This window comes from Ostrinia furnacalis, unplaced genomic scaffold, assembly GCF_004193835.3.
Source record: "Ostrinia furnacalis isolate ACB-3 unplaced genomic scaffold, ASM419383v2 OfSCF7157, whole genome shotgun sequence".
Classification (NCBI taxonomy): Eukaryota; Metazoa; Arthropoda; class Insecta; order Lepidoptera; family Crambidae; genus Ostrinia; species Ostrinia furnacalis.
The window spans coordinates 408,472-434,246 of NW_021137396.1; the positions used below are offsets into that span (position 1 = coordinate 408,472).

The 25,775-nt window shown below is 41.3% G+C and overlaps 2 protein-coding genes and 1 long non-coding RNA gene across 3 annotated transcripts in view; 2 read left to right on the plus strand and 1 right to left on the minus strand.

Annotated features, from left to right (window-relative positions):
- The first annotated feature begins 6,458 nt into the window (after positions 1 to 6,458).
- On the plus strand, positions 6,459 to 14,773 carry LOC114363476 (nucleolin). Its single transcript, XM_028319205.1, has 8 exons — positions 6,459 to 6,570; positions 6,682 to 6,895; positions 7,993 to 8,100; positions 8,184 to 8,570; positions 11,690 to 11,894; positions 12,363 to 12,813; positions 13,708 to 13,842; positions 14,234 to 14,773. Exons 2-8 carry the CDS (start codon positions 6,688 to 6,690, stop codon positions 14,363 to 14,365), a joined length of 1,626 nt encoding a protein of 541 aa, XP_028175006.1. The 5' UTR covers positions 6,459 to 6,570; positions 6,682 to 6,687; the 3' UTR covers positions 14,366 to 14,773.
- Positions 14,774 to 14,923: 150 nt separating this feature from the next.
- On the plus strand, positions 14,924 to 16,491 carry LOC114363478 (uncharacterized). The gene is made up of 2 exons (XR_003656783.1): positions 14,924 to 15,482; positions 15,815 to 16,491. It is a non-coding gene; the product is annotated as an uncharacterized LOC114363478 (long non-coding RNA).
- Positions 16,492 to 16,786: 295 nt separating this feature from the next.
- LOC114363477 (sodium-independent sulfate anion transporter) overlaps positions 16,787 to 25,775 on the minus strand; it is a 46,219-nt gene continuing 37,230 nt past the window's right edge. The window contains exons 11-13 of the mRNA XM_028319206.1: positions 24,496 to 24,646; positions 23,703 to 23,876; positions 16,787 to 17,780 (exon numbers count right to left, since the gene is read on the minus strand). Of these exons, the coding sequence (XP_028175007.1) occupies positions 17,593 to 17,780; positions 23,703 to 23,876; positions 24,496 to 24,646 (513 nt within the window). The 3' untranslated portion in view covers positions 16,787 to 17,592. The remainder of the gene's footprint in view (positions 17,781 to 23,702; positions 23,877 to 24,495; positions 24,647 to 25,775) is intronic.

Genomic DNA, 25,775 nt, shown 5'->3' on the forward strand with positions numbered 1-25,775 from the left:
TTTATTGATTGTTTTGCGGTTTATTTACATTCCTAAAATGAGAATTAGTTAATCAAGAGTATCTACGAATGGTATTTTCAAGAATAATTTTTATATCTTACTTTAAGATTAGTTTTAACTCTACGAAAGACCGTCACAACAGACAAGTTAACAAAATAACTGTCAAATCCATAGCGTGAGCTACTGCATCAAGTTCAACTGTGACCAGACTGTCCATAATGTCTTTTGAATAGTCTCAACTTTAGTTTCAAGCATTGTAGGTTATAATGGGCATGATGGATGACAGCTGCAGTCAAGTACTGTGTCGCAACGCTTCGTTCGTTGAAGGATTCGTGACCGGAGCTTGCACCACTTGCTTCTATTTATCAGGAACTCGAAGGATGTGGCCTAATGTTGCAAAATCAATTACCGATCATACGAGTGTAGTAATTGAAAAAGTATGTAATGTAGCAAGTAATTAATAGTTTCAGAAATGTTGGCAAGAAGGTATAGTTAGCATCAAAAGTACCGGAGAATTTTATATTAGAACTTTTAGAAAACTTTAGACCTACCTACTTTATTTCATAACTAGCATCCGCCCGTGACTTCGTACGCGTGGATCCCGTTTTACCCCCTTCGTCTATCTTACGCGGTTTAGATTTTTTCATACAAATGTTTTTTCCCGCTAACTCCCGTTCCCGTGGGAATTTTGCAACATCCTGTTGTAACTAACCAAGGTACCTGCATGCCAAATTTCAAGCGTCAAACTTAAGCGGTTTAGATTTTTCATACAAAAGGATTTCCCGCTAATTCCCGTTCCCGTGGGATACTCCTACCTAAGTATACTATAACCTGCCAAGGAGTATGAAGAATAATTGTACCAAGTTTCGTTAAAATCCGTCGAGTAGTTTTTGTTTCTATAAGGAACATACAGACAGACAGACAAAAATTTTACTGATTGCATTTTTGGCATCAGTATCGATCACTAATCACCCCCTGATAGTTATTTTGAAAATGTATTTCATGTACAGAATTGACCTCTCTACAGATTTATTATAAGTATAGATACTTACTGTGTTTTTCAATCATTATTGAATTAGGTACACCAAGGTGCTAAAACCTTCAGTGCCTTCAGACTATTGTTAGTTTGTTACATTAAATATAGAGCAGTAAAATTTTCATTTAACTGCAAAAATTCTCGTATAGACCGAAAGTTTAACAGTCGGTAATACTGTAATCACTATTTCAAAAGAAGAGAAGAGAAGTATATAATTAATGCAGCGATTTATATGGCGAGCAAGCTTTATTAAACCGTCACAGACGTTAAATGCATTTACATACAACGTGTAACCTGCTTTCGTCAGCCATGTCAAACCCGAACTAAAGAGCACTAAGCATTAGCCATACACAGGTGTAACGTCGTAGGTCGTAACACGAATATTTGCCGTAACTGTGTCGCGTGCGAATACGTTGACCTCACCCCAGTGATTCGGCTGGTTGTATGGTTTGTCCATTGTTAGCGTAGCGATGTTGCTGATGGAGAGAAAAGTTAGACTTTGACAGTAAATGTCTGAAATTAATTGAGTAAAGCAAGTCTAGTCTCTATTGCAGGAGTACGTTCTGGCTTGTCAGAGGTAATTTGACAATTTAGCCTACACTTTATATTCTGGCCAGATGGATTGGTCAATGAAAAAGATAAATGTGTTATACTATAGTAGATGTTAAGTCATTAATAGTGATCAGTGTATTTTTTATACATATAAGTGCAATTTGTTGTATGCAACAACTAACCCACATTGTTGTACGAAAACACAAATTAGGTACATTTTATAAAAATAATAATTGCTTTGAAATGTTTACATATGTTTTAATGATCTGAATTAAAAAGAATTTAATAATTATTGAAAATTACAAGACGTTTTAGGGCAAACGCTAAACTAAATTATTTTATGCCAGCAACTATACCAAAGGTTTGCAACCGTCTGGAAGTTTTTTTAAAGAAAATTACAGAACTGATACGATTATAAATGGTATCAACGTGACAATAGTCGTGACATTTGTGACCTTTTTAGAGTTTGAACTAATCGGCTATGATCGCGTCCATTCACAGTCCACAAAGTTTAGTGAAATCGTGTAATACTTTTCATAATTACATTAAGTAACGGAACCTCTAACCTTGATCATTGTATAAAGAAAGTCGCTAATGAATCAATTGATTATAATCGGTTTACAAAAAGCGAACGAAAATTTCACTTTCATTAAAATATCGGCTTGATTGAGCCTTAAAATAGCCAGAGTAGGAAGTAGACGCCTCTAATCGTAATTTACGCTGTCATAAAATTTTATCGCATTAAAAGTTTACTATTTGTAATGATATACTACAAAGATAATATTTAGTTTTATTACAAATTATAAAGTTTAATTACTCCGATTGCCATTTATACGTATCTTTAACTATTGTATTAGCTAGGTCAAATAAGATTCGAATGTAGAGCGTTTTATAAATATGTTCCTCATGATTTATAAAACGCTCTACATTCGATTATTCATTTTTTAAATAATTATAAATGTACTTATTTAGGCCTTTTCACCAACCCACCGATTTCATAATTGACTGCAACACACACAATGTGTGTCCACGCCGCGCGTGCATTAGAGACTCGGTTGAGCAAGAGAAAGTCCACCGCCCATTCACAAGACGCATACAAATATTTAAACGCCTACAATACCGAAAACGGGTTTACTTACACATTTCTAAGTTCGGTTTTGTCGCGATATGGACATTTTTATGATTGTCTGAATTATTTGTTAACATACAGATTTGACAGTTATTAAGTTAAGGGCGTGATTAAGCGGAGATTACACCAAAGTTCATACAGAATACTTCATTTATACTCGTATATTTTATAACAGTTATTTATCAATTTATACACAAAAGATATCGGTATATTAATAAAAAAGCTTATGGATCGTTTAAGGGCAAGAATTATACATAATAATATATTGGATGTCAGCTTTATCACTATCAATTTTTTCCTCCTTTTATAAAAGAAAACGTAAATTATGACGAGGAAAACTGGATGTTTTCAACGATTACTTATTTTCTTATGAATTTCATAATTCATGGTCACCATAGATAAACTACAACTACTAAGTAACTTATCAAGTAAAAACATTCAGCCATTATTATTAATACAATTAGTTAAATAACGTACAGTTATTCGAATTGGTGTGCAAAGTATCGCGTTATCACATTTTCGTATGAAGCATTTATTGCATTCTAATTTGAAGAATGAGGATGCCAGTGAAATTACGGGCACGCAAGCCTTTCGTCACCTGACTCATCGAGTTTTACGTAAGTTTTAAAGTAAAGCGGCTTTTTGATGTACCGACTAGTACGGTTAATTTAGTTTGATGCCGGAGTGTAGGTACTCCTCATGGTCTAGGAAGTTGAGCCTAGTGACAGTTGAAACACTTTTCAGCTAGTTTAATAAAAAATATTTATAAACTTAACCAAATTATGTCAAGTGGAGGAATTAATACGTTTAACGTTAATGTACAGTTAAAAGCACATCTGACTCTACATTTATTTTATTACAATGACATAAGATAGAATTTTCTGAAACTATCCCAATTGTTTTCAACAGTTACTTATAGGTACTTATAATTTTAGCTTAAATAGGGTGTCTCCTTTTAGCAACCTTATAATGGCCAAGCAGCAGGAATACAAGATGATACCGATTGTGTGATTTGCACCTGGTTTTACAACCATTATTCTAAAGCGCTCATCCATTAAAAACCAATGTACATAATCAAAGCCTCAATTTCATTGAGGTGTGGAAGCGGCCTGGGAGGGTGTTTTTGTAACGTCCAATGTCAGTGAAACTTCAGATCTCTTACAGATTTATATGCTCGTCACGTCATAATATGTCAATGTCACCCCTGACCCCTCATATGGTCTCCCATAACATACCTCAGGCTCTGACTCAGTTTAACGCTAGATCTATACTAGTAGATCGGTCATCTAGTCAATTCTGTAAAACAAAAATATCAGCTCGGTTTGTACTCAACCAACGGAACGGCAGATCTTGCGATAGAGAACAAAAACAAATGTGTGATAAAAATATCTAGATGGTGGAGATATTTTTAAAGATCGTTTATCGGTTCGTGGGTTTGCAATTAACCATAATAGAGCGTTTTTGCACACTCTAGCGAGGTTTTATTTACCCCGTGGTTATTTATAGGATCAAGATATTTTAAGAGCAGTCACCTTAAGAGCTGAGTTTGACGTTTGATGTTCAATTGACAAGCTTTAATTGCAACTGGTGGTTTGCAGTTTAATGTTAGTTAAGATAGGTTTTTGTTGTGGCCTGCTCTTTCGTATATTTAAGATGTTTTTTGGTGGATGATTGAAACCTTTTAATTTTGTCTAAGACAAGGTTTTGTGTAAGTTTGAATAGAAGACACAAGTAAGTACGTTTTTGTAATTATTATGTATAAAATCAAAATTAAAAAATTCATAAAATTCATTTATTTTTGCAAATAGGCTTTTAGAAAGCACTTTTACATGTATTATTATTATGTATTATTGTATCTTAAATTAATCTCAACAGCCTTTATATATGAAACTGAAGTACCTAACTCAAAACTGCAAATTCGCAACGTAACGTGTCTCTGTACGTCAATTTTAAAAGTTCTCGGCATGATCGTGGTGATTCTCGTTTTAAATGTAATAATCATGCAACGCGAAAGTTAACGTGTCATTATAACAGTTTTTATTAGTCCGTCTAGCGTTTCATAGATGACATTGAACTTGGCAATTCAATAAACTACGCTAAATAAAACGAAACGACTTGGGCTATGAATAAGTCATCGTTATGTGAATTGTTTTCACGCCAAACATACATTAATCACATTATAAATTCGAATAAAACTAGTCCATCATGTTATTGTGTCACAGTTAAAAAAATCATATTCATAACTTCAAATACTCTTATTTTAAGTAAAAAATCTGAACACTATTTCAAGTAAGTCAAATTTCGTATAGATTTATACAAAGAAGAAATCATTATTCTAAACTGTCCAAATGTATGAACTAAGGAAGTGTTTAACATCAATAAATATAATAGGTAAGTATGCGAATAAATTGGCAGGTGATATAATAATTCTATCATTTATTCCGCCACAATAACAACTTATTTTATTGTAATTAACATGTAAGTATCAAATTAATGTCAATCGTTAATTTACTGTTAAAGAAAGTGCCCACTTAGTTGTTAATGTTTTCTCAGTCACGAATTTCGTCTATATCATAAATGGCTTTTTACATTCCGCAAAAGCGTAACTGGCAGTTTCTAAGTTAAGCAATTGTCCCCACTCGTTGATCCTTTACGTCACGTTATCAATTACTTGAGGCGCGTTTACACACATAACCTCAAGTGAAAGTATGGGACCGGTCCCCATACTAATGCTCGAAATGTGTTAAGATTCTGACTCCACACTCGAGGTGGCCACACTTTTCTCCAGCGAGACATGTCGACTCAGTAAATAAGCTGAATAAATTAATGCATCGAACCCAACCAACCCCTCTTCGGTCATAGAGTAACGATGACTGCGAAATGTAGAGCCATCATTTTGAATTTTACGTAGTACTTATTATTATTCTGTGATTTTACACCGAAACAATCTATGATTTTTTTGCATGATGCAAGAATGAATGATTTCAGATGATGAAGTTTTTGAAATTGATATGAAGATGTGAAGAGATAAACAAATTATGGTTTGCCTAAAAATAAAAGTAATTCTACTAAATATGAAGCTTTAAAATCATTGAACCAGATTTCAGTTGTGTATTTTTTGATAATGATTTTTGAGAGGTATTTCATAATACTCATATATTATTATTATTTCTTTACTTATTATATTAAAATATTAAAGTAAAAGACGATTTTACGTAATAAAATAGAATTATGCCCGTTTTCACCATCAATCCCTAATTTTTAAGTGACCCCTATGGTAACACATAATATGAATTTTGTTTTCATAGGGTTCCTTTAAAAATAAGAGATTATGGTGAAAACGGGCATTAGTTTTATAAATTATTCGTTTTAGAAATTAAATCAATGATTAACTGTGTCTAAAATACATTCCTGAAAAAAAAAATGTAATGATGACGAAATATGTGACATCCTCGATAATAAAATATGACGAAGTTGTAAGGACTAATTAAGGCTCTAAAATTTTTCCAATTACGGCACCAAACTGTGACATTGAAAAGAGAAAAACAGGCATGCAGAATAGGGTTTTTCCTGTAAAACAACATTAATAAGAAAGGATGTGATCCAACTAAGCGGCCAGCCCGAGCTTTCCGAAGAAAGTCCGCCCGTCTGCGGCGTCGCTGCTCTGTGGCCGCGCTGCCATCACTACTTTCCTTCCCTACGTGTGTGACGTAACTCTATAAAAGAGTGCGCGGTGAAGACGCCGCCGCTATAACGTTTCCGTTCGCCTACCCCGGCCATAGCGTCCCGTACACCGCTCTGAAGGACGCGGGCGGACCCTCTTCCGCCGGACCTAGTGACAGTAAAACACAAGGTGAAGTGACAGTGCACGTGCTTGTGACAGTGTGTGATGAACTGATAACTGAAGTGACAGGACTGCTGTCGCGATCTCGAGCGAGTGAATTAAAGGTGATTATTGTTTCAGATCGAGATGAGGTCGTTATTCTTGTTAGCGGCACTGTGCTGCTTAGTTTTGTCGGCGTACGCGAGCCCTATCGTCCGACAGGATGAGGAGAATAAGGAGGTGGGCAGGCAGGCCGCAGCGCCCGCCGCGCCTGCTGCCTCCGCGGATGATGACGACGACGACGACGACGATGATGACGAGGATGATGATGTAGACATCGAAGACGCTTTATCAGGTACGTGGAATTTTGAGCTTAACGATCTTCATCAATATTATTTTGAAACAAATTTTAAGACAGTTAACAAAACTTTTTGGAACATCAATCTTGAAACTTTATTAGCTTTAGTAATATTTTAATTTGAACTCGCTTAAGTTGGAGTTAATTTGAAAGTAGCGGTTGTCTATGTACTATGTTTAGTAATTAAGTATACCTAGACTTGAGCTAGAGTGACCAGTGTTACCGGTTGTTATTACTGTTCATACTAAGTGACTCCTAACGGTATACGAATATAAACATCTTGTAGAGCTGCATATTTTCTTGCTAGTACCTCACTTTGAATATTAGAACGTTTATAGATATTATCAACCTTAGATCACAATAGCTGATAGTACGATTAATGGTTTCGCGTCTATAGTTATTTATGGGTTCGAGTCTTGTATGATTTATAACTCAATTACATAGTGCATTCATCCATACACATATATTTTCAAAACGAAGCAATAAATACTATAAATGTAATATCATTTAAAGTGAGAATTATACCCGCAATTTCTACATTCATGTACTTTTACGATGTAAATAAAAAGCAATAACGTTGCAATTTTACACATGAAATGTTAACTTAATGATAACGGGAAATTAAATTTGCAATTTTAATTGAAGACTTTCGTGGCCGGAAATCAGGTCTGTAGTTGAGGCAATTAAAAGTCTATCAGCTTTAAAAAGTGTTACGTTTGCTCGATAAAAATTCCGAAGAACCAGGACGCGGCGGGGCACCGCGGAATGTGCGGCGCAATGGCCGCTCTCAATAGCTAATTAATTCAAACAGAAAGACTCAATCAGAGAAATTGACGCTCCCCTGCTTTCTAGACGAAAGCCTCGCCTGGACGTCACGCACCGAGACGCGCGGCCGCTGCGCGTACGCTGATTAACTGTTTGTTTAACAGTTCATTTGCTTCAGGTGTTGCTAATGGTGCTAATAAAATGCGCTCGCAGCTCGCAATGAGGACGCGCTCGCGCTGAGAACATAACAGTCACTTTACAATACGTGTTTAACACCTTATATGGTTCTGTTAAAAATTACGTTAGCTCAACATTGTTTTCTATTGCAGCAGATGACGACGACGACGACGATGACGACGACGATGAAGACGAAGAGGAGTCCGACGATGATGATGACGAGGACTACTTGGAGAGGTTCTTTGATGACATCTTAGGAGGTAAGAATATGTTTGATCAAATGGAAATCGATATAAGTGCAAAATACTTAAATAGGTCACTAATGTATTTGTTTTTTCTGCAGGGGAAGACGATGATGACGATGACGATGAGCCCGCTGCCGTCCAGCCGGTCGTCGCGCCTGCTGATATTGTTGCTGCTGCGCCCGCGGTCGAAGAAGTCGCCGCCGCAGGAGAAGAAGCCGAAGCCGCTGAGCCCGAGGCTGCCGCAGAAGGCGAAGAAGCCGAGCCCGTACAAAAGGAGCCCGTGAGCGCCGAGACCGAGGCCGCCGCCGCCGCCGCCGATGTGGCAGCCGCCGACAACGAGGCCGACGACGACGACGACGACGACGAGGACATCACCGACGCGCTCGACGAGGACGACGACGAGGAGGACGAGGAGGAGGAGGACGACGACGACGAAGACGACGTGACCGACGTGCTCGGCAGGAACAACTCCCACAAGCACGCACGTGAGTCCAAAAAGTTGAAGGCGATCGTCGCGGCGCATGCGAAAAAGACGGGGAAAAAAGCGAACTACATCGGCAAAGTAAAGAAAACCAAAGCGACATCCGCCGCGGCGTCGGCCCCAGAACACAAAAAGTTCAGATAGTGAGTAGGCGGAGCCTGGCAGACGCGCCACCTAATCCACCTGAGTGACCCTCACGGTCCCCTCCTTTAGCTTAGCTATTTATTGACTATTTATTTATTCCATTTAATTTATTTTATTTATTAAGTGCGTGTGCTTGACGTGTGAAAGTGTAAGTATGGAACCGAGAGAGTTAAAGTTAAATTAATGTCTAGATCATGTCACACTGGTCTCGTGGCAATATATTTGAGAAATAAATCTGTTGTTCTAAATTACTGTGTGAAATTTTTTGTCTAACCTTGAAGATGACTTGTGCGTGTAGAGTTACGTTTCTGAGCAATTCAATACACAACAAATGCATCGGTCAGAATTCTAGTTGCCTCATTTAGAATGCACTTTGTTAGTTAATCGAGTGACATTATCTAGTATTATTAATTTAATTTTGATTGTAACAATAAAATGTATACTAGTCAGCTTTTATAAATATTCCTCTTACCCGTACCCATAAGTATTACGTATATTCTTGGATGTATGATAAAATATTATTATGCATATATCTATACTAAATTCCCTATTTCCATAGTATGATATAACAGTATTGTATATGTAGAAATTAAAGTAGTTATAATAACTAGCCTTTTGACCGATATATTTATGTAATCTAACGCACAACCAATCTTTTCCCTTCCTATCATCCTGTCCGAACGAGGTACAAAGTCACGACTGAGATTCGATTAAGTGATTGGAAGAAGCGGGCGGGTTCGATAGCGATCTGGAAGCCCGAGTGGTGGCCAGGCGCAGGAACAGGAACCGAGAACAGGTCGGCTATGTGTGTCAAGGGGTCGCCGTCTGCCCACTTTCCCGGCCGGCCCGAGCGATGAACCCGCCCGATTTCTTCTACAGCCTTGACACTTTCTCTGACCTTGCTCCGGCCGCGCCCAGGGCCGACCTTGACGAATCTCACAAACATTTCGACACAACTCGATAGAAAGTAAATCGCACCAAATGTTTACTCTCACTTAATGACGAATTTACTGCGAAATTTGCGTGTCGTACGTCCGGCTCAGTGAAAACGAGATAATGAGATGCGAAAAGAGAAATTTTAAATGTTTGCCGTCGAGAAATGTTGGGAGAGTCGTGAGGAGTCATATTCGACCTAAATGGAACTCGTTTGTTTCCGGTAGCCACGCGTATGTGCGCCGCACCTGCCACTCAGGGCGGCTGCTTCCTTTCACAGGCCGAGGCATTTGAAGAAAACTAACGATACACTAATAGGGATGCGTAAACATCTCTTACATGATGGACCATGATGATTTAAGAGCCATTGCATAACGTAAAGGTTATTATTTAATTTAACGACATAGCTCACTTTGACTGAGGGTAATGATGTTAGCTTTTGAAAACAAAGTATCACACAGTACGTGTATCGTCATAGATTTCTTCGAATGTTCGCGGCTAGGCACGCGGTTTCTTTTACGTGTGGAAAATAGAAAATTCACCGTTGACTGGACGTATTAATTGTAGCCGTGTATTAGAATTCAAGTGGAGCTCTCAGAGACCGATACAGTTAGTTCGCGTGCCTCGGCAACGTGATTTGAATTAGGTAGACATTCAGCTGAATAATTGGTTCTGTACGTTATGGACTCTCGCATGATATCATGAACGCCGTAATTGACGAATTAGGTGACAATAATTTATGGTCTTTGAAAGAGAAACTTGTCCTTAATGAGGACGGTCTGCCGGACGGTTTCAAAAGCTGTTATGAAGTCTTACTTTGTAAGGCCGGGAATCGAGTGTGTCCAGTTTTTAATGGAGGCAGGCATGTAGGCTTGTCTAAAATGAAGCGTCGATCTACTTTCAAGTTGGTTTACTGGGCCACATATCACTGCGGAATAGTGTCACAGGCACACTTACGAAGAATTTGCATCAAAACGAACTTCCTTGCAGCAAACAAGGCTATCTTAGACACCAAAACATCATTATAATTTAAAATTGTTTATGTATGAGTGAAAGTTCTCACGTTACACAAAACGATTCAAGATAACAAGATACAGAAAAGTAGGTGAACTTTAAAAATATAAGTGATACCTAATAATTAACGATAAATGTACACTTAATCGTTCGAACACAGTACTATTTAGAGCATTATTTTATTAGCATTCTGTGGCTATTTGCTCCGTCATACTTATCAGAGCATGACGTAAATAAGCTGGATGTTAATTAAATGGTTAAAGTATTACATTAATATAACGGCACACTTATCGTTCACTAGGTAATTGTACATATCAACATTGGAAGGATGCACTGAGAATTTTCTATCGTTTAACAGCAAGAGTAGGTCTTTATGGTGAACGAACTAACGTAGTAGATACATGTCTAAAATTATCAATTTCTATTTAAAATGTCGAGGTTGAAATTTTGGTATGATGGGTCTACATTAACATCTAATATGCTAATTATGCAGGTGCATTTAGTGGTGTAAAATCGTAACATTACTAAATTATGACCAGTTTCTGATGAAGGTAACTCATACAGTCAGCAAAAATGACACGAACATTGTGTGCGAACAATAGTTTTAGCAAGTATCATGATTTTAGGGGACTAGTACAAGTAATGTCGAACAGACACTAAAAAAATGAGAGGATAGGTCAAAATGTCTCAAAGAAATCGTCTAATGAATACTTTCTTTAGTTGCTTCGATTAAAAATAATTTAGAACTGGAAATCCTTTCAAAAACTGGCCACTGCTATTGACGGAACTTTATCGGTACTCTCGAAATTAATTTGTATTATGTGCGACTAAGATTTGCAAACATTTAGAATTTAGATGGTACTTAGGTAAGCTTCAGAGCTTTTTCTATTCTTTTACATTCAGATACAAAAGGATTTTTTAACGAAAATCCAAAATGAGTCCGACTTGTTCAGCTACGATCAGTAAATAATAATTTTAAAGTCATTAATAGATAAGGGTACCCAATACTGACACAAAAACAACTCAAAACAGGCGCGTTGAGCGAGGCAACCACTAAGAAGCCGCCTGTGCCAGCCATCTACATAGTGAAGTACAACCGCTTCGTGGACAACATTCTAGAGAAGATGAACGACATCCTGAGGAAGTCATATGATCCCGTCAGTGTGAAGCTGCAGCCAATTGATGCTAGCAAGAAGAGCACCAAGCCCAAGAAAAGCAGCACTAAGAACAACAAAAAGTAAGATCTGTAATTTAACTCATTATGTAGGGACATTTCGATTGGATTCGAACAAATTCACCATAATTTTGATTAACCGAATTAGAAAAATAATAGACAAACTTTTGCAAACATTACTAATTCACTACTAACCCAATTCTTCTAAAGTTTGGACGAATTCTTATGAAAGTACATTACAAGTCTAGTCAGTAAGTTACTTATGACCACAAGACATAAGTAGCTTTGTTTCTACTTAGTTAAACTTGGAGAAGTAAAATATGGGTCGCGAATCGTATCGCCACCGTATGTAGGTAACTCAGGAATACAGAAAGAGTTGCCATAAGATGAATTTCCTTTTTGCCTGCTCGTCATGTTTATACAAAAGTATAGTAACGGTAAATCCTAGCTATATTTTCATTTTGATGAGTTTCAAATAACGATAAGTGTTATTATCTATTTGTATGTTTGATTCAAAATATTTTTCTGTAGGAAATCTCACAAGAAGAAGAATACCCCTCGCACCGGAGACAGCAAAAAAGACAAAACACCCGAAATCGCACAAGCCGAAAAAGATAAATTCGAAGAGAAACCTAAAATCGAAGAAAACAACGTTACCGAGAAACTGATCGAAAACGCATCCGAATCGAGAGCCAAGAAAGAAAAGGCTGAAAGCACTAAAGCTAAGCCAACGACTATTCGAACGAAACCGGCTAAGGCTACTAAGCCGAAACCAAAACCCCCAACGAAGAACAAGAAGCCAGTGAACAGCAATAAGATTAAGACAAACGAAAGCAAGAACAAGCCTCGTGCCAAAGGAACTTTGTACGGTCTGTCGTCGCTAAGAAGAGTTGGAGACGTTGCTGTGAACATCATGTCGAACAGGACCATGGTAAAGAGCAAGTTCGCCGTGGGACCACTCATTCTGAGAGTCGAGAAGGAGGTAAGAAACAGAAAAGTTCTTATATTCTTTTCTAATCTTCCTACATCTAAAATGCTACGTCGATATAACGAGTAATACGAAAGTTCGTTTGTTAAGTTTTCAATCATATATCGCTAAACTAATTTAGATGAATTTTGGTATCTAATAGAGATACGTCAAGAGGTTGATTCAAATTCAAATAGTTCATTCAGATAGGCCCTTTCCAGGGCACTTATACACTTCCCAAATATGTATAGCTTGCCCTACCACCAAAATAGGGGACGAAAGTTCGCATTTACAACTCAGCGTAATTTCTCACGATGAATGGGTATAAAATTCATATTAATAAATTTTAACTTAATTTTAAGTGAAGAATTTAAGTTGCATGTTTACACAGAATTTGATCACTTAATTTATGCAAAAAATAATTCAATAGATTATCTACAGTATAATATCGTGATAATAATAAATATGTAAGTAAATGTTGCAAGTGACATTAAGCTGATTTCACGCTAAGCATAGCATGAAAAGCTACAACACCATCTTATGTCTTATCTACATATAATTACTCTGAATATAATCTCGATAGCAATCTTTAGTCTAAGTAAATTACTGTATCCATTTCGAACCGTACGTTCAGAATAATTCATTCAAGAATCTTTCATATTAGTTAATAGTACAAGGAAGCAAATCAGTAACCAATTGTCATAGACTTAAAGTGTAGTTTAGACTTAGAACTTACATTTTGCTAAAGCAAAGCGATGCCGTGAGAAAGGTCGTTAATTTAACCCATACACAGACTATAGAGAACATGAGAAATGTCGTCAAATTGCTTTTTGTAGCTAGCAGTGCTGCTCTATGCTGGTCTTTAATATTTTTTTCTTTATAAACGTTTCTTTTTACTTTTGTTTGTAGGTTGGCCGCGGCGCTAAGAAAGAGCTGAAGTCTGCGACTGCCACTACAGCGGAGATGACTGGCAAAATTAGCCTGATGGTTAACAACCAGGGCGTCGCTACCCTGCACTCCATCAAGGTTCTACAGCCAAAACAGGTGAAAAAAACATTTTTACTGCTGAGTCTTTAACGATTAGTTTTGACTGTGACTTACCCAATGTTTTCCGAAAGTTGGTTACTTCATACTGTATTTGTTGACTTCCAAAAATTTGCCCATCCTTCTTTTCATCATTTTGTATTCCTGCAATTTGTAAGAGAGATTAATAAATAGAGTAGTAAAAAGGAGTATTGAGGATGTTAGATAAATATTCACAAGATAAGAACTCTTTGACTAAATGAAATTTTAAAAAAATCTTTACGTTAAGGTTAAATCTCCCAAATGTTCTTCACACAAAGTTGCCAGTTGAAAAAAATCGAAATCCTAGAGAGCAATAATTCTATAGTTCATTACATTTAAACATACTAATCCGTAAACTTTAACTCCTCAGGTCCGCGTAGACAGCAACCATGAAAGGACCCGCGAGCTCGTATGGAAGCGAAGCGCGAGGATCGCTCACGTGGTCTCCGAAAAACTCTTCGCTGCCTCCAGACCTATGTTTCAAACCGTCGTCCATCAGTAGACTTTAGCCTGTAAACCTTAAAGACTATTTTATAATACATGACAGTAGGAACAAATGTATACTTTAGATGTACGACTGAACATGTTTCGAGGTGGTAGGAAATTGGTGGAATGATTTTAGTTCTTATTACAATCAGGTCTAGATTAAATTTTGGTTGAGTTTTGGATTTTGAAGGCTTTGGTAGTGAACTTTAAATTGAATGAAATTAATTTTGAAAACAAATTGACTGATTGAAGATAAGTCGCTAACAGAAGGTGAAATGGTGGAACAGAATATTGCATTTAAATAATTTTAGCTTAGGTTTAAGTTGAATTTTATACTGCATAGGTGTTATGATACTCATTATTAATAGTCAGAAATGCATTTATTATTTCGTAACTAATGGTGCTAAGACTTAGGTCCCAGTGAACAATTATTTAATATTTATACATAGATAATAAATAATTTGTATTGTAACATAAGAGTATTTTTTACAAAATAAAAATTTTAAAACTTTTAAGTGTTTTGTTTTAAAAAAATGTTGGCGATATTTTAAATTGCTACGTATATTACCTTTGTACCTACTAAATAAGATATACTAAACGTGACAAAGTGGATATGTAATAAAATACACTAAAATTTGAATGAAATCATACGAATTTATTTCTTATCGAAGTAAGTAAAATATATTTAACAATAAGATATAATAAGTACAAGAATGTTAGCATCCTATTTATTGCACTGAGAAATTATAAAATAATCTGCAAATAAACCACAAGTGTTGGTTACACTTACATTAGTTGAGAGATATCATGTAAAGTACGGCCAACGAGAAGCGATACCAAATGTAAACAAACCCAATGTCATGGTCATTAGAAATAGCAGAGGTGCATAACTTTTTAATAGTTTGATTACATATTTTTGTAGGCAATATAGTTTTAAAAAATATCTGGCAAATCATAAAAATAGATGTTTTATTGAATTTTGTTTTTGTTATAATTTGAATTATTGTATAATGTAGATTTAAATTAAATAACGAGAATAATAATAACATTTCTGCCTGACAATGTGCCCGGTGTATGGCAACAGGCCTACCCCTTTTTTTAGAGACATAAATATATCGGAATAATAAAATAAGGTGAATCAGAAATGAGGAGATCCGCAGGAGAACCAAAGTGACCGACATAGCTCGCAGAATTGCTAAAATCAAGTGGCAGTGGGCGGGGCACATAGCTCGTAGAGACGATGGCCGTTGGAGCAGAAAAGTTCTCGAGTGGCGACCACGGGCTGGAAGACGTAGCGTGGGCAGGCCTCCTACTAGGTGGACCGACGATCTGGTAAAGGTCGCGGGAAGAGCCTGGATGCGGGCAGCGCAGGACCGTGCATTGTGGAAAACCTTGGAGGAGGCCTTTGTCCAGCAGTGGACGTCATTTGGCTGAAACGAACGAACGAACGAACGAATAAAATAAGAACCGACAAGAAGTAACAGATTCGCCCTCGTGAATTGCAACAACTATGTATTCTAAAATTTATGTCCGAATATTGACGAACCCGTCTGACTTTGACATATTTTAGCGGGAGAACGAGACATTACGACAAATACATAAGATGGGAAGAGACAGAATCGACCTTTCGTATCGCTGCTAGTTGGCCGTACTTTAGTAATAAATCATGCTAAAACAATTGAAAATCGAAAAAACAAAACAACATCGGACAAAAAAGGGAAGATTAAAAATCAATAAAATGTAACTGGTAAGCTGTCTATCTTATAAGCTTACCGGTCTCTGGGATAGATAACGATTAAAATTAAACATTATCTGGTGTATAGCCCCATCTACTATGAGACAAAGGTTGGTTTTTACCGGCAACGATGATTATAATGTCACTCTTATGGTGGTAGGTAAAGTAAAAATATTAAAAAAATGTTTCTTTTAATTAACGTAATAAATATTTATTTTACATACGAGTATAGTTAAGCATAGGCTACAGGAAAGTAACGCCTCACAGTGGCTACTAAAATATATTGAACACTGGTTTAACAAAGAAGAATCATTTTGATGTATTCAAGTGCATTGCTTTTTACTGCATTGGTGTGTTTACATTGCACGGGACTGTTAAAAATATCACATAAAATGAATAAGGCTTGCTTGCATAAATTACATAATGATTTACTTCAATAATAGTTAACATAACCAAAGTAAGTACTAACTTAAGTCTGCACTCTGCACTGGCCATACGAATACACATTCAAAGACACGGTTGTAAAATGAACACAATAAAATAGGAAATCGCTCACTAAATATACAAATATTTATTTTGTTTTACATTAGCTTGCATTAGAAAAAATGGCGTGAATGACATAAGGTATCTTGTAGTTATTTCTATAAGAAAATAAATAATAAGTATTGGATAGTTTACCCCTATTCTTACTTATCCTCATGGAATAAATGTGTCTTATGAAAAAGATTGTAAGGGACATATTATTTTGCCAAAACAATGTTATTCTTGAGGATACTGCTAGGACAAAGGGGTCATATTCGTACATAAAACTTGACTGTATCTTGGCTGAACACGCATCTTTGGTAACTAACATTCCAATTGCCATTAGTACTTTATCTTAAAACTATATTTTGTCACTCACCACTAAAGTCTTGTATAGATTCAATACTAAAAGTATAAAAGAATCACAATAAGTGATATTTTCTAGTAGATTAATTAAGTATCTAACTACTTACAAAATTGTATTTACTTATACTTATGAAGTGATCGGAAAATTGGGCGATTATTTATTTTAACTTTCCACACGAAAACAATATAAAAAAGAAAATATTAAGGTTTTATAAGTGTGCTTGCATTGTGTGCATTATTAAGTTAAAACTTTATTGAGATTTTGGTTTCAGAGAATAGATTTTACCATTTTGTGCATACTTGAGTAATAGAAAAGTGTTGTTTCGTAAAACATGGCGTTAAATAAACGTGCGTAGATCACTCTTACGATAAAATTATGGTAGACTCGACAGAAACAGGATAGTTGGTCATTATAGCTGGAATTATTTAAAACATTAATTATAGCACACTAAATGACGTCAAAAACGACGAGATCACTTTATAAATTCATTGAAATTGAATAATTCGAATGCATTTTAATATTCAGGGATCACTTATACCGAAGAACTCCACTGTTTCGTCCAGGCTAGGCTTTTTCTATTCGATTCGTTGAATCTAGTCGATCCAACTTCAGTCTCCGGTCACGTGCCATTGATTTTGTGCGCGTGCGCATCGCGATTGCCGTTCAATAAGGGCGTAGTGTTTCTGGATTCGGCGATAACTACTTCTGTGACGTCATCATCTGGCTGCCGGATCGAATCGTAGTTTGGTGGTGGGGTGGCGTTTCGCGTTTCTTTTATCAGCGGCAATGCAATGTTGCCGGTCAGGTCTGAAAACAAAAATAGTTTGTTTAATATAGGGATTAAAGTTACCTTATAATTACAACAGGTCCCGTGACTTAGACTCTATCATCATATTCATCAGGTCATTTAGTCTGCACTGCACGAGGACGACTGCCTCTAATGGCTCCTTGGCGTTCAGAATCACGAGCGTCGAGCACATTGTATAACGCAGCATCAGCCTGCGAACTGACAGCGTATGAGTCGCACTTGTGGCTATTAAGCCTTCTTAGACTGTAGTCAGATCCTTGTCAGGTCAACGTAGTGAAAAGTGGGTGTGGCTAAGAAGAGTGGGCGTGGTCGTTTGTACCGCAATGCGCCTGGATGGGTCTTGAAGGCTGTTCAGCAGTGTACGTCTAACGTTAGTCGCCTTTCACGACGTCCCAGGTAGAGTGGGCGTAGTCTATATTGCAGCGCGGCGTCCAGCTCGGCGGCGGCTGCCTGCACGCTGACAGCGAGCTGGATAGCGCGCAGATTCCTTTGGCAACGTATGGGAGTCACACTTGGCTGGGTGTTAAACCCTCTTAGAATGTAGTCAGGTGACTATAGTGAAGAGTGGGCGTGGTGTATCTCCCCCCTACCTTGCAGCGCGGCGTCCAGCTCGGGCGCGGTGAGCACGACGAGCGCGTCGGAGCCCGCGCCGCTGAGCACCGCGGCCACGCTGGCGCACGGCGACAGCAGCACCAGCGGCTGCCCGCGCGCTGATTAAGAACTGGATAGGGGGCAGATTCCCTTGGCAACGTATGAGAGTCGCACATGCCTGGCTATTGATCTCTCTTACCTACGTCATCAGGTTATTCAGTCTCCACTGTAGGAGGACGACTCCCCCTAAACTGGGCGTGGTCTAATCTACTTCTTACCTTGCAGCGTGGCATCCAGCTCGGCGGCGGCTGTCCGCGCGCTAAATAAGACGCAGATTCCTATGGCAAGGTATAAGAGTCGCACTTGGCTGGCTACTAAACCCTCTTAGGATTTAGTGAAGTCGTTGTCAGGTTACTATAGTGAAAAGTGGGCGTGGTGTATCTCCTCCCTACCTTGCAGCGCGGCGTCCAGCTCGGGCGCGGTGAGCACGACGAGCGCGTCGGAGCCCGCGCCGCTGAGCACCGCGGCCACGCTGGCGCGCGGCGACAGCAGCACCAGCGGCTGCCCGCGCGCTGATAAAGAGCTGGATAGGGCGCAGATTTCTTTGGCAGTGACGTATAGAATCCTTTGTGTTTATAGTTCGACTCGCCCTTAGGTGGCTATGTAGCTCCTTACCTTGGCATCTAGCTGACTGGTGGTTCTGACTCTTGACTCGTGACTCTTATCTTCGTCATCATTAGGTCATTCAGTCTCCACTGCAGGAGGATGACTCCCCCTAAACTGGGCGTGGTCTTATCTACTTCTTACCTTGCAGCGTGACATCCAGCTCGGCGGCGGCTGTCCGCGCGCTAAATTAGACGCAGATTCCTATGGCAAGGTATAAGAGTCGCACTTGGCTGGCTACTGAACCCTCTTAGGATTTAGTCAAGTCGGTGTCAGGTTACTATAGTGAAAAGTGGGCGTGGTGTATCTCCTCCCTACCTTGCAGCGCGGCGTCCAGCTCGGGCGCGGTGAGCACGACGAGCGCGTCGGAGCCCGCGCCGCTGAGCACCGCGGCCACGCTGGCGCGCGGCGACAGCAGCACCAGCGGCTGCCCACGCGCTGACAAAGAACTGGATAGCGCGCAGATTCCCTTGGCAGCGACGTATAGAATCCTTTATGTTTATAGTTCGATTAGCCCTTAGCTGGCTATGCTATGCTGGCTAACTCCTTACCTTGCAACGTGGCATATAGATGGCTAGTGGTCCGATGTTGCATTTAGTTCGTTAGCGTTCAGAATCAGGAAGACACTGGATAGCACAGCACTAGAGGAAGCCCGCGCGCTGATAGCGAGCTTAGCGAGCTGGATAAGGCGCAGATTCTCTTGGCAACGTATGAGTCATATTTTGCTGGCTATTCAGCCTTCTTTGAATGTAGTCAGGTCCTTGTCAGGCCAACGTAGTGAAGAGTGGGTGTGTCTAAGAAGAGTGGGCGTGGTTTATCTACCCTTACCTTGCAGCGCGGCGTCCAGCTCGGCGGCGGTTGTCCACGCGCTGATAGCGAGCTGGATAAGGCACAGATTCCCTTGGCAAAGTATGAGAGTCACACTTGACTGGCTATTGAACCCTCTTACGATGTAGTAAAGAGTGGGCGTGGTGTATCTCCTCCCTACCTTGCAGCGCGGCGTCCAGCTCGGGCGCGGTGAGCACGACGAGCGCGTCGGAGCCCGCGCCGCTGAGCACCGCGGCCACGCTGGCGCGCGGCGACAGCAGCACCAGCGGCTGCCCGCGCGCTGATTAAGAACTGGATAGCCCGCAGATTCCCTTGGCAACGAAGAAAAGAACCCCTAGTGTGAGAGCCCGATTCGTACTTTGCCGTTCATTGAATCCTCTTACCTTCTTCCTACCTTCATCTTCATCAGGTCATTCAGGATCCACTGCATGAGGACTATCGCTTCTAATTTTCCAGAGGCAAAAGCTAGGCACTCCCTAGGCTGGCTCGCGGAAGCTTGATGTTCGCATTTTTCTCTAAGTCGCCATATGTAGTCACAGGAAGAGTGGGCGTGGCCTGATGTTCGCATGTTTCTGTGTTAGTCGCCTTTAAAGACGGTAAAGTAGGCGTGGTTTATCTACTCTTTACCTTGCAGCGTGGCATCCAGCTCGGCGGCGGTCGCACAATGGACACGCTTCTTATTTACCAGAGGCATTAGCCAGACGGGTTGGGGAGAGTTAATGTTCGCGTGTTTGACCCATAGACTTTTCTTAGACATTCTGGAAGAGTGGGCGTGGTCTATCTCCTCCCTACCTTGCAGCGCGGCGTCCAGCTCGGCGGCGGTCGCACAACGAACACGCTTCTTATTTACCAGAGGCAAAAGCCAGACACTCCACGTTGGCCAGACGGGTTGGGGAGACCTAAAGTTCGCGTGTTTGACTCTTAGATTTTTCTTAGACATTCTGGAAGAGTGGGCGTGGTGTATCTCCTCCCCTACCTTGCAGCGCGGCGTCCAGCTCGGGCGCGGTGAGCACGACGAGCGCGTCGGAGCCCGCGCCGCTGAGCACCGCGGCCACGCTGGCGCGCGGCGACAGCAGCACCAGCGGCTGCCCGCGCGCTGATAAAGAACTGGATAGGGCGCAGATTCCTTTGGCAGCGACGTATAGATTCCTTTGTGTTTATAGTTCGACTCGCTCTTAGGTGGCTATGTAGCTCCTTACCTTCGCATCTAGCTGACTGGTGGTTCCATGTTGCATGTAGCTTGTTGGCGTTCAGAATCACGAGCACACTGGATAGCGCAGCATCAGTGGCTGTCTGCAAAGCTGACAGCGTATGACTCGCACTTGGCTGACTATTAAACCCTCTTAGAATGTTGACTAAATTCGAAGATTGTTATCAGGTCAATGTCTAATCTACTTCTTACCTTGCAGAGTGGCATCCAGCACAGCGGCGGCTGTCCGCGAGCTGGATAAGGCACAGATTCCCTTGGCAACGTACAAAAGTCACTTGACTGGCTAATAGCCTTCTTAGAATGTAGTAAGGTGGTTGTCAAGTCACTATAGTGAAAAATGGGCGTGGTCTATCTACCCTTTACCTTGCAGCGTGGCATCCAGCTCGGCAACGGCTGTCCGCGCGCTGATAACGAGCTGGATAAGGCACAAATTCCCTTGGCGACGTATGAGAGTCGCACTTGACTGACTAATAGCCTCTTAGAGTGTAGCCAGGTGGTTGTCAAGTCACTATAGTGAAGAGTGGGCGTGGTGTATCTCCTCCCTACCTTGCAGCGCGGCGTCCAGCTCGGGCGCGGTGAGCACGACGAGCGCGTCGGAGCCCGCGCCGCTGAGCACCGCGGCCACGCTGGCGCGCGGCGACAGCAGCACCAGCGGCTGCACGCGCGCTGACAAAGAACTGGATAGGGCGCAGATTCCCTTGGCAACGTATGAGAGTCGCTAATGGCTGGCTATTGATCCCTCTTACCAACGTCATCAGGTTATTCAGTCTCCATTGCACTGCAGGAGGACGACTCTCCCTAAACTTAGCGTGTACGAAGTAAAGAACCCCTAGTGTAAGTCCGATTTGTACTTGGTCGGTCATTGAAACCGCCTTTATCTTCATCAGGTCATTTAGGCGCCACTGCAGGAGGAGGAACGCTTCTAATTTACCTGAGGCAAAAGTCAGACACTCCCCACGCTGGCCTGTGGAGGCCTGATGTTCGCGTTTGCTCTTGGTCGCTTCATATAACCTTCACGGGAAGAGTGGGCGTGGCCTCATATTCGCATATTTCTCTGTTACAACCCAGTCGAGTTAATTGCGAACCCGGCTGCCGTGACGTCACATCGACGCTCTGGGGCGATCTGTCGTTTAGTCAGGTCCTTGTCAGGTCAACGTAGTGAAGAGTGCGTGTGGCTAAGAAAAGTAGGAGTGGTCTTTTGTACCGCAATGTGACTGGATGCGTCTTGAAGGCTATTCAGCAGTGGACGTCTAACGCTAGTCACCTTTTACGACGTCCCAGGTAGAGTGGGCGTGGTGTATCTCCCCCCTACCTTGCAGCGCGGCGTCCAGCTCGGGCGCGGTGAGCACGACGAGCGCGTCGGAGCCCGCGCCGCTGAGCACCGCGGCCACGCTGGCGCGCGGCGACAGCAGCACCAGCGGCTGCCCGCGCGCTGATAAAGAGCTGGATAGGGGGCAGATTCCCTTGCCAACGCATGAGAGTCGCACTTGACTGGCTAAAGCCCTCTTAGAATGTAGTCAGGTCATTGTGAGGTCGACGTAGAGAAAAGTGGGTGTGGTCTAATCTTCCCCTTACCTTTCGGCTGTTCGCGCGCTGATAGTTAGCTAGATAAGGCGCAGATTCCCTCGGCAGCGCATGAGAGTCGCTCCCTACGTCATCATCAGATCATTCAGTCTCCACTGCAGGAGGACGACTCCCTCTAAACTGGGCGTGGTCTCATCTACTTTTGACCTTGCAGAGTGACATCCAGCTCGGTGGCGGCTGCCCGCGCGCTGATAGCGAGCTGGATAAGGCGCAGATTCATTTGGCAACGTATGGGAGTCACACTTGGCTGGGTGTTAAACCCTCTTAGAATGTAGTCAGGTCACTATAGTGAAAAGTGGGCGTGGTCTATCTTCCCCCTACCTTGCAGCGCGGCGTCCAGCTCGGGCGCGGTGAGCACGACGAGCGCGTCGGAGCCCGCGCCGCTGAGCACCGCGGCCACGCTGGCGCGCGGCGACAGCAGCACCAGCGGCTGCCCGCGCGCTGATAAAGAACTGGATAGGGCGCAGATTCCCTTGGCAACGTATGAGAGTAGCACTTGACTGGCTAAAGCCCTCTTAGAATGTAGTCAGGTCATTGTGAGGTCGACGTAGAGAAAAGTGGGCGTGGTCTAATCTTTCCCTTACCTTTCGGCTGTTTGCGCGCTGATAGCTAGCTAGATAAGGCGCAGATTCCCTTAGCAGCGCATGAGAGTCGCGCATGGCTGGTTATTGAACCCTCTTATTTACGTCATCATCAGGTCATCCAGTCTCCACTGTAGGAGGACGACTCCCCCTAAACTGGGCGTGGTCTAATCTACTTCTTAAATCGCAACGTTGCATCCAGCTCAGAGGCGGCTATCCGCGCGCTGATAGCGAGCTGGAACGTTTAAGAGTCGCACTTGACTGGCTAATAGCCCTCTTAGAATGTATTTAATTCATTGCCAGGTCACTATAGTGAAGAATGGGCGTGGTCTGATCAGCAGTGCGTCTGGATACGTCTTGATGGCTGTACAGCAGTGGACGTCTAACGCTAGTCACCTTTTACGACGTCCCAGGTAGAGTGGGCGTGGTCTAAGAAGAGTGGGCGTGGTGTATCTCCTCCCTACCTTGCAGCGCGGCGTCCAGCTCGGGCGCGGTGAGCACGACGAGCGCGTCGGAGCCCGCGCCGCTGAGCACCGCGGCCACGCTGGCGCGCGGCGACAGCAGCACCAGCGGCTGCCCGCGCGCTGATAAAGAACTGGATAGCGCGCAGATTCCCTTGGCAGCGGTGAAGTCGGCGCCTAGAAGTGACGAATGGGGTTATTTGGATGATGTAATAAACATTTTTTAAGTGACGATGGCGCTCAATGCATTTAAGTTGAAGACCGTAAGCTAAACTGAATATACATTGTTTAATTGGTACACAGAAATATATATTTCAAAAGGTCCCTAAAGGTGTGGTGGCCGGCGTGCACCGATAGCGATCAATGCATTTAAGTATGGTCGCCATCGCTGTACGCCGGCTGATCACGTGTGATCGCGTTGGTTTGTCCGAACCTTAACTCAGCATTAGTCGTGCGTGACAGTGGATGCCACGATAGCAGCGACATTTGGGGTTGCATGATCTAAACGGGTTTTAGTAAAGTTACTTCGAAGCTTTCAACTTTAGCTTTGGTCCAAAATTTGAATGATGATTTCAAGAGACGGATTGAATGTAGTGCGTTAATCACTTATAATACGGAATAAGCATGATTTTTTATTTCAAAGTTCAACTCTGTTAGAAATTATACTATCCATGAATACCTAACATAAAGTCTGTTATTCTAATCCTAGTGACGTCACTTAACAGGTCAAAGTTACGCGGTTAAATTTTCCGGTACTTAATATATGACGTCACATTCAGTTAAACTATTTATTTACCTAGCACATATCTGCAGTCAATGACGATCGGCATGCTGCAACCGCCCTGCTTCTTAGCGGCTCGCTCTACGTACTGCCGAATATACTCCACTCCGGGGAAGTATAGACTGTTGCCAACAGTCACCAACACGTAACTGAAACCTGACGAATTCTGTGGACAATTAAAGGCAGAAATTAAGATTTATTTGTTGACAAAAGACAGAAGTAGTTTTAAACTTTCAGGCACAGACTGACACTAATATTTTTTGTACAAAAGCACAGTCAACGACTTTAGCTATTTAGGCCTGATTCGACTAAACTTTTATCCGAGAATAACTCCTGGTATAACTGGCACATTGACGGTTTCAGTATGGGAAATATGTGAAAACTGACGATTTATTCTGCGATTAATATTACTCTTGTTTGGTCGCATCTTGTTGTATAATATCTTTAGATCTAGTGCTTAACTCTTCTTATTCTTCTTTTATTTTGGCAACGACTTGGTTTTGAGAACCATGATTTCGCCAATGTCACTTGTGCTTAATTCAGTCAGTGACTAAAGCCGGGTCCAGACATGATCATTTGACCGATCCTATCACCGTATCCGAATCTGCGTATTGTATTAAGCCCCGTATCAAGTTGTGGACGCCTCCGATTTGCTCCGTAACCGTATATTCTCTTATCTTCTATTATCTGTATCACCTTAATGATGATCGGACAAAAACCGACACGACTGGGACGGGCCGTATCATGACGGCGTATCGATATCCCTTATCACGATACGTATATCATTACCCGTCCACATATGCGATCATGATACGCGTCGACGATACGGATATGGTGATCGTATCAGCAAATGATACATGTCTGGACCCGCCTTAAGGTATGGAAGCGGCACAGGAGGGGTGACATTGCCATATTATAAGGTGACAGAGCATACAAATCTGAAAAGCATATCTGAAGTTTCCCTGACATATTATGACGTCTCCAAAACACCCGTGCTGTTCCCATATCTCAGACACTGACTGAATAAGAGCTAGACATATAGTAGTAGTTATTTTTAAGTGGCAATGCTCTTGCCTATCATACAAACATGGTTAACTTCTAACTGGACTCAAAACTATGGCCAATATACCACACTCAAGGACACATCGTGTTTTTGTGGTTGCTGATAAGAACCACTATAAAATATTCAGTTATCGGCACTCGGTCGTGTACTATTAAAATTTTCAATTTAAGTATGCTAAGTAGCGGCAACGGTGCACACTTAGGTACGAATGTAAGAAAATAACTATTACAAA

What these genes read in the sequence shown, in the direction of transcription:
- LOC114363476 (XM_028319205.1), top strand. Translation starts at nt 6,688, where the DNA reads ATGAGGTCGTTATTCTTGTTAGCGGCACTGTGCTGCTTAGTTTTGTCG. An exon ending in CATCGAAGACGCTTTATCAG is followed by an intron (nt 6,896 to 7,992) that starts GTACGTGGAATT and finishes TTTCTATTGCAG; the next exon opens with CAGATGACGACGACGACGAC. An exon ending in TTCTGAGAGTCGAGAAGGAG is followed by an intron (nt 12,814 to 13,707) that starts GTAAGAAACAGA and finishes TTTTGTTTGTAG; the next exon opens with GTTGGCCGCGGCGCTAAGAA.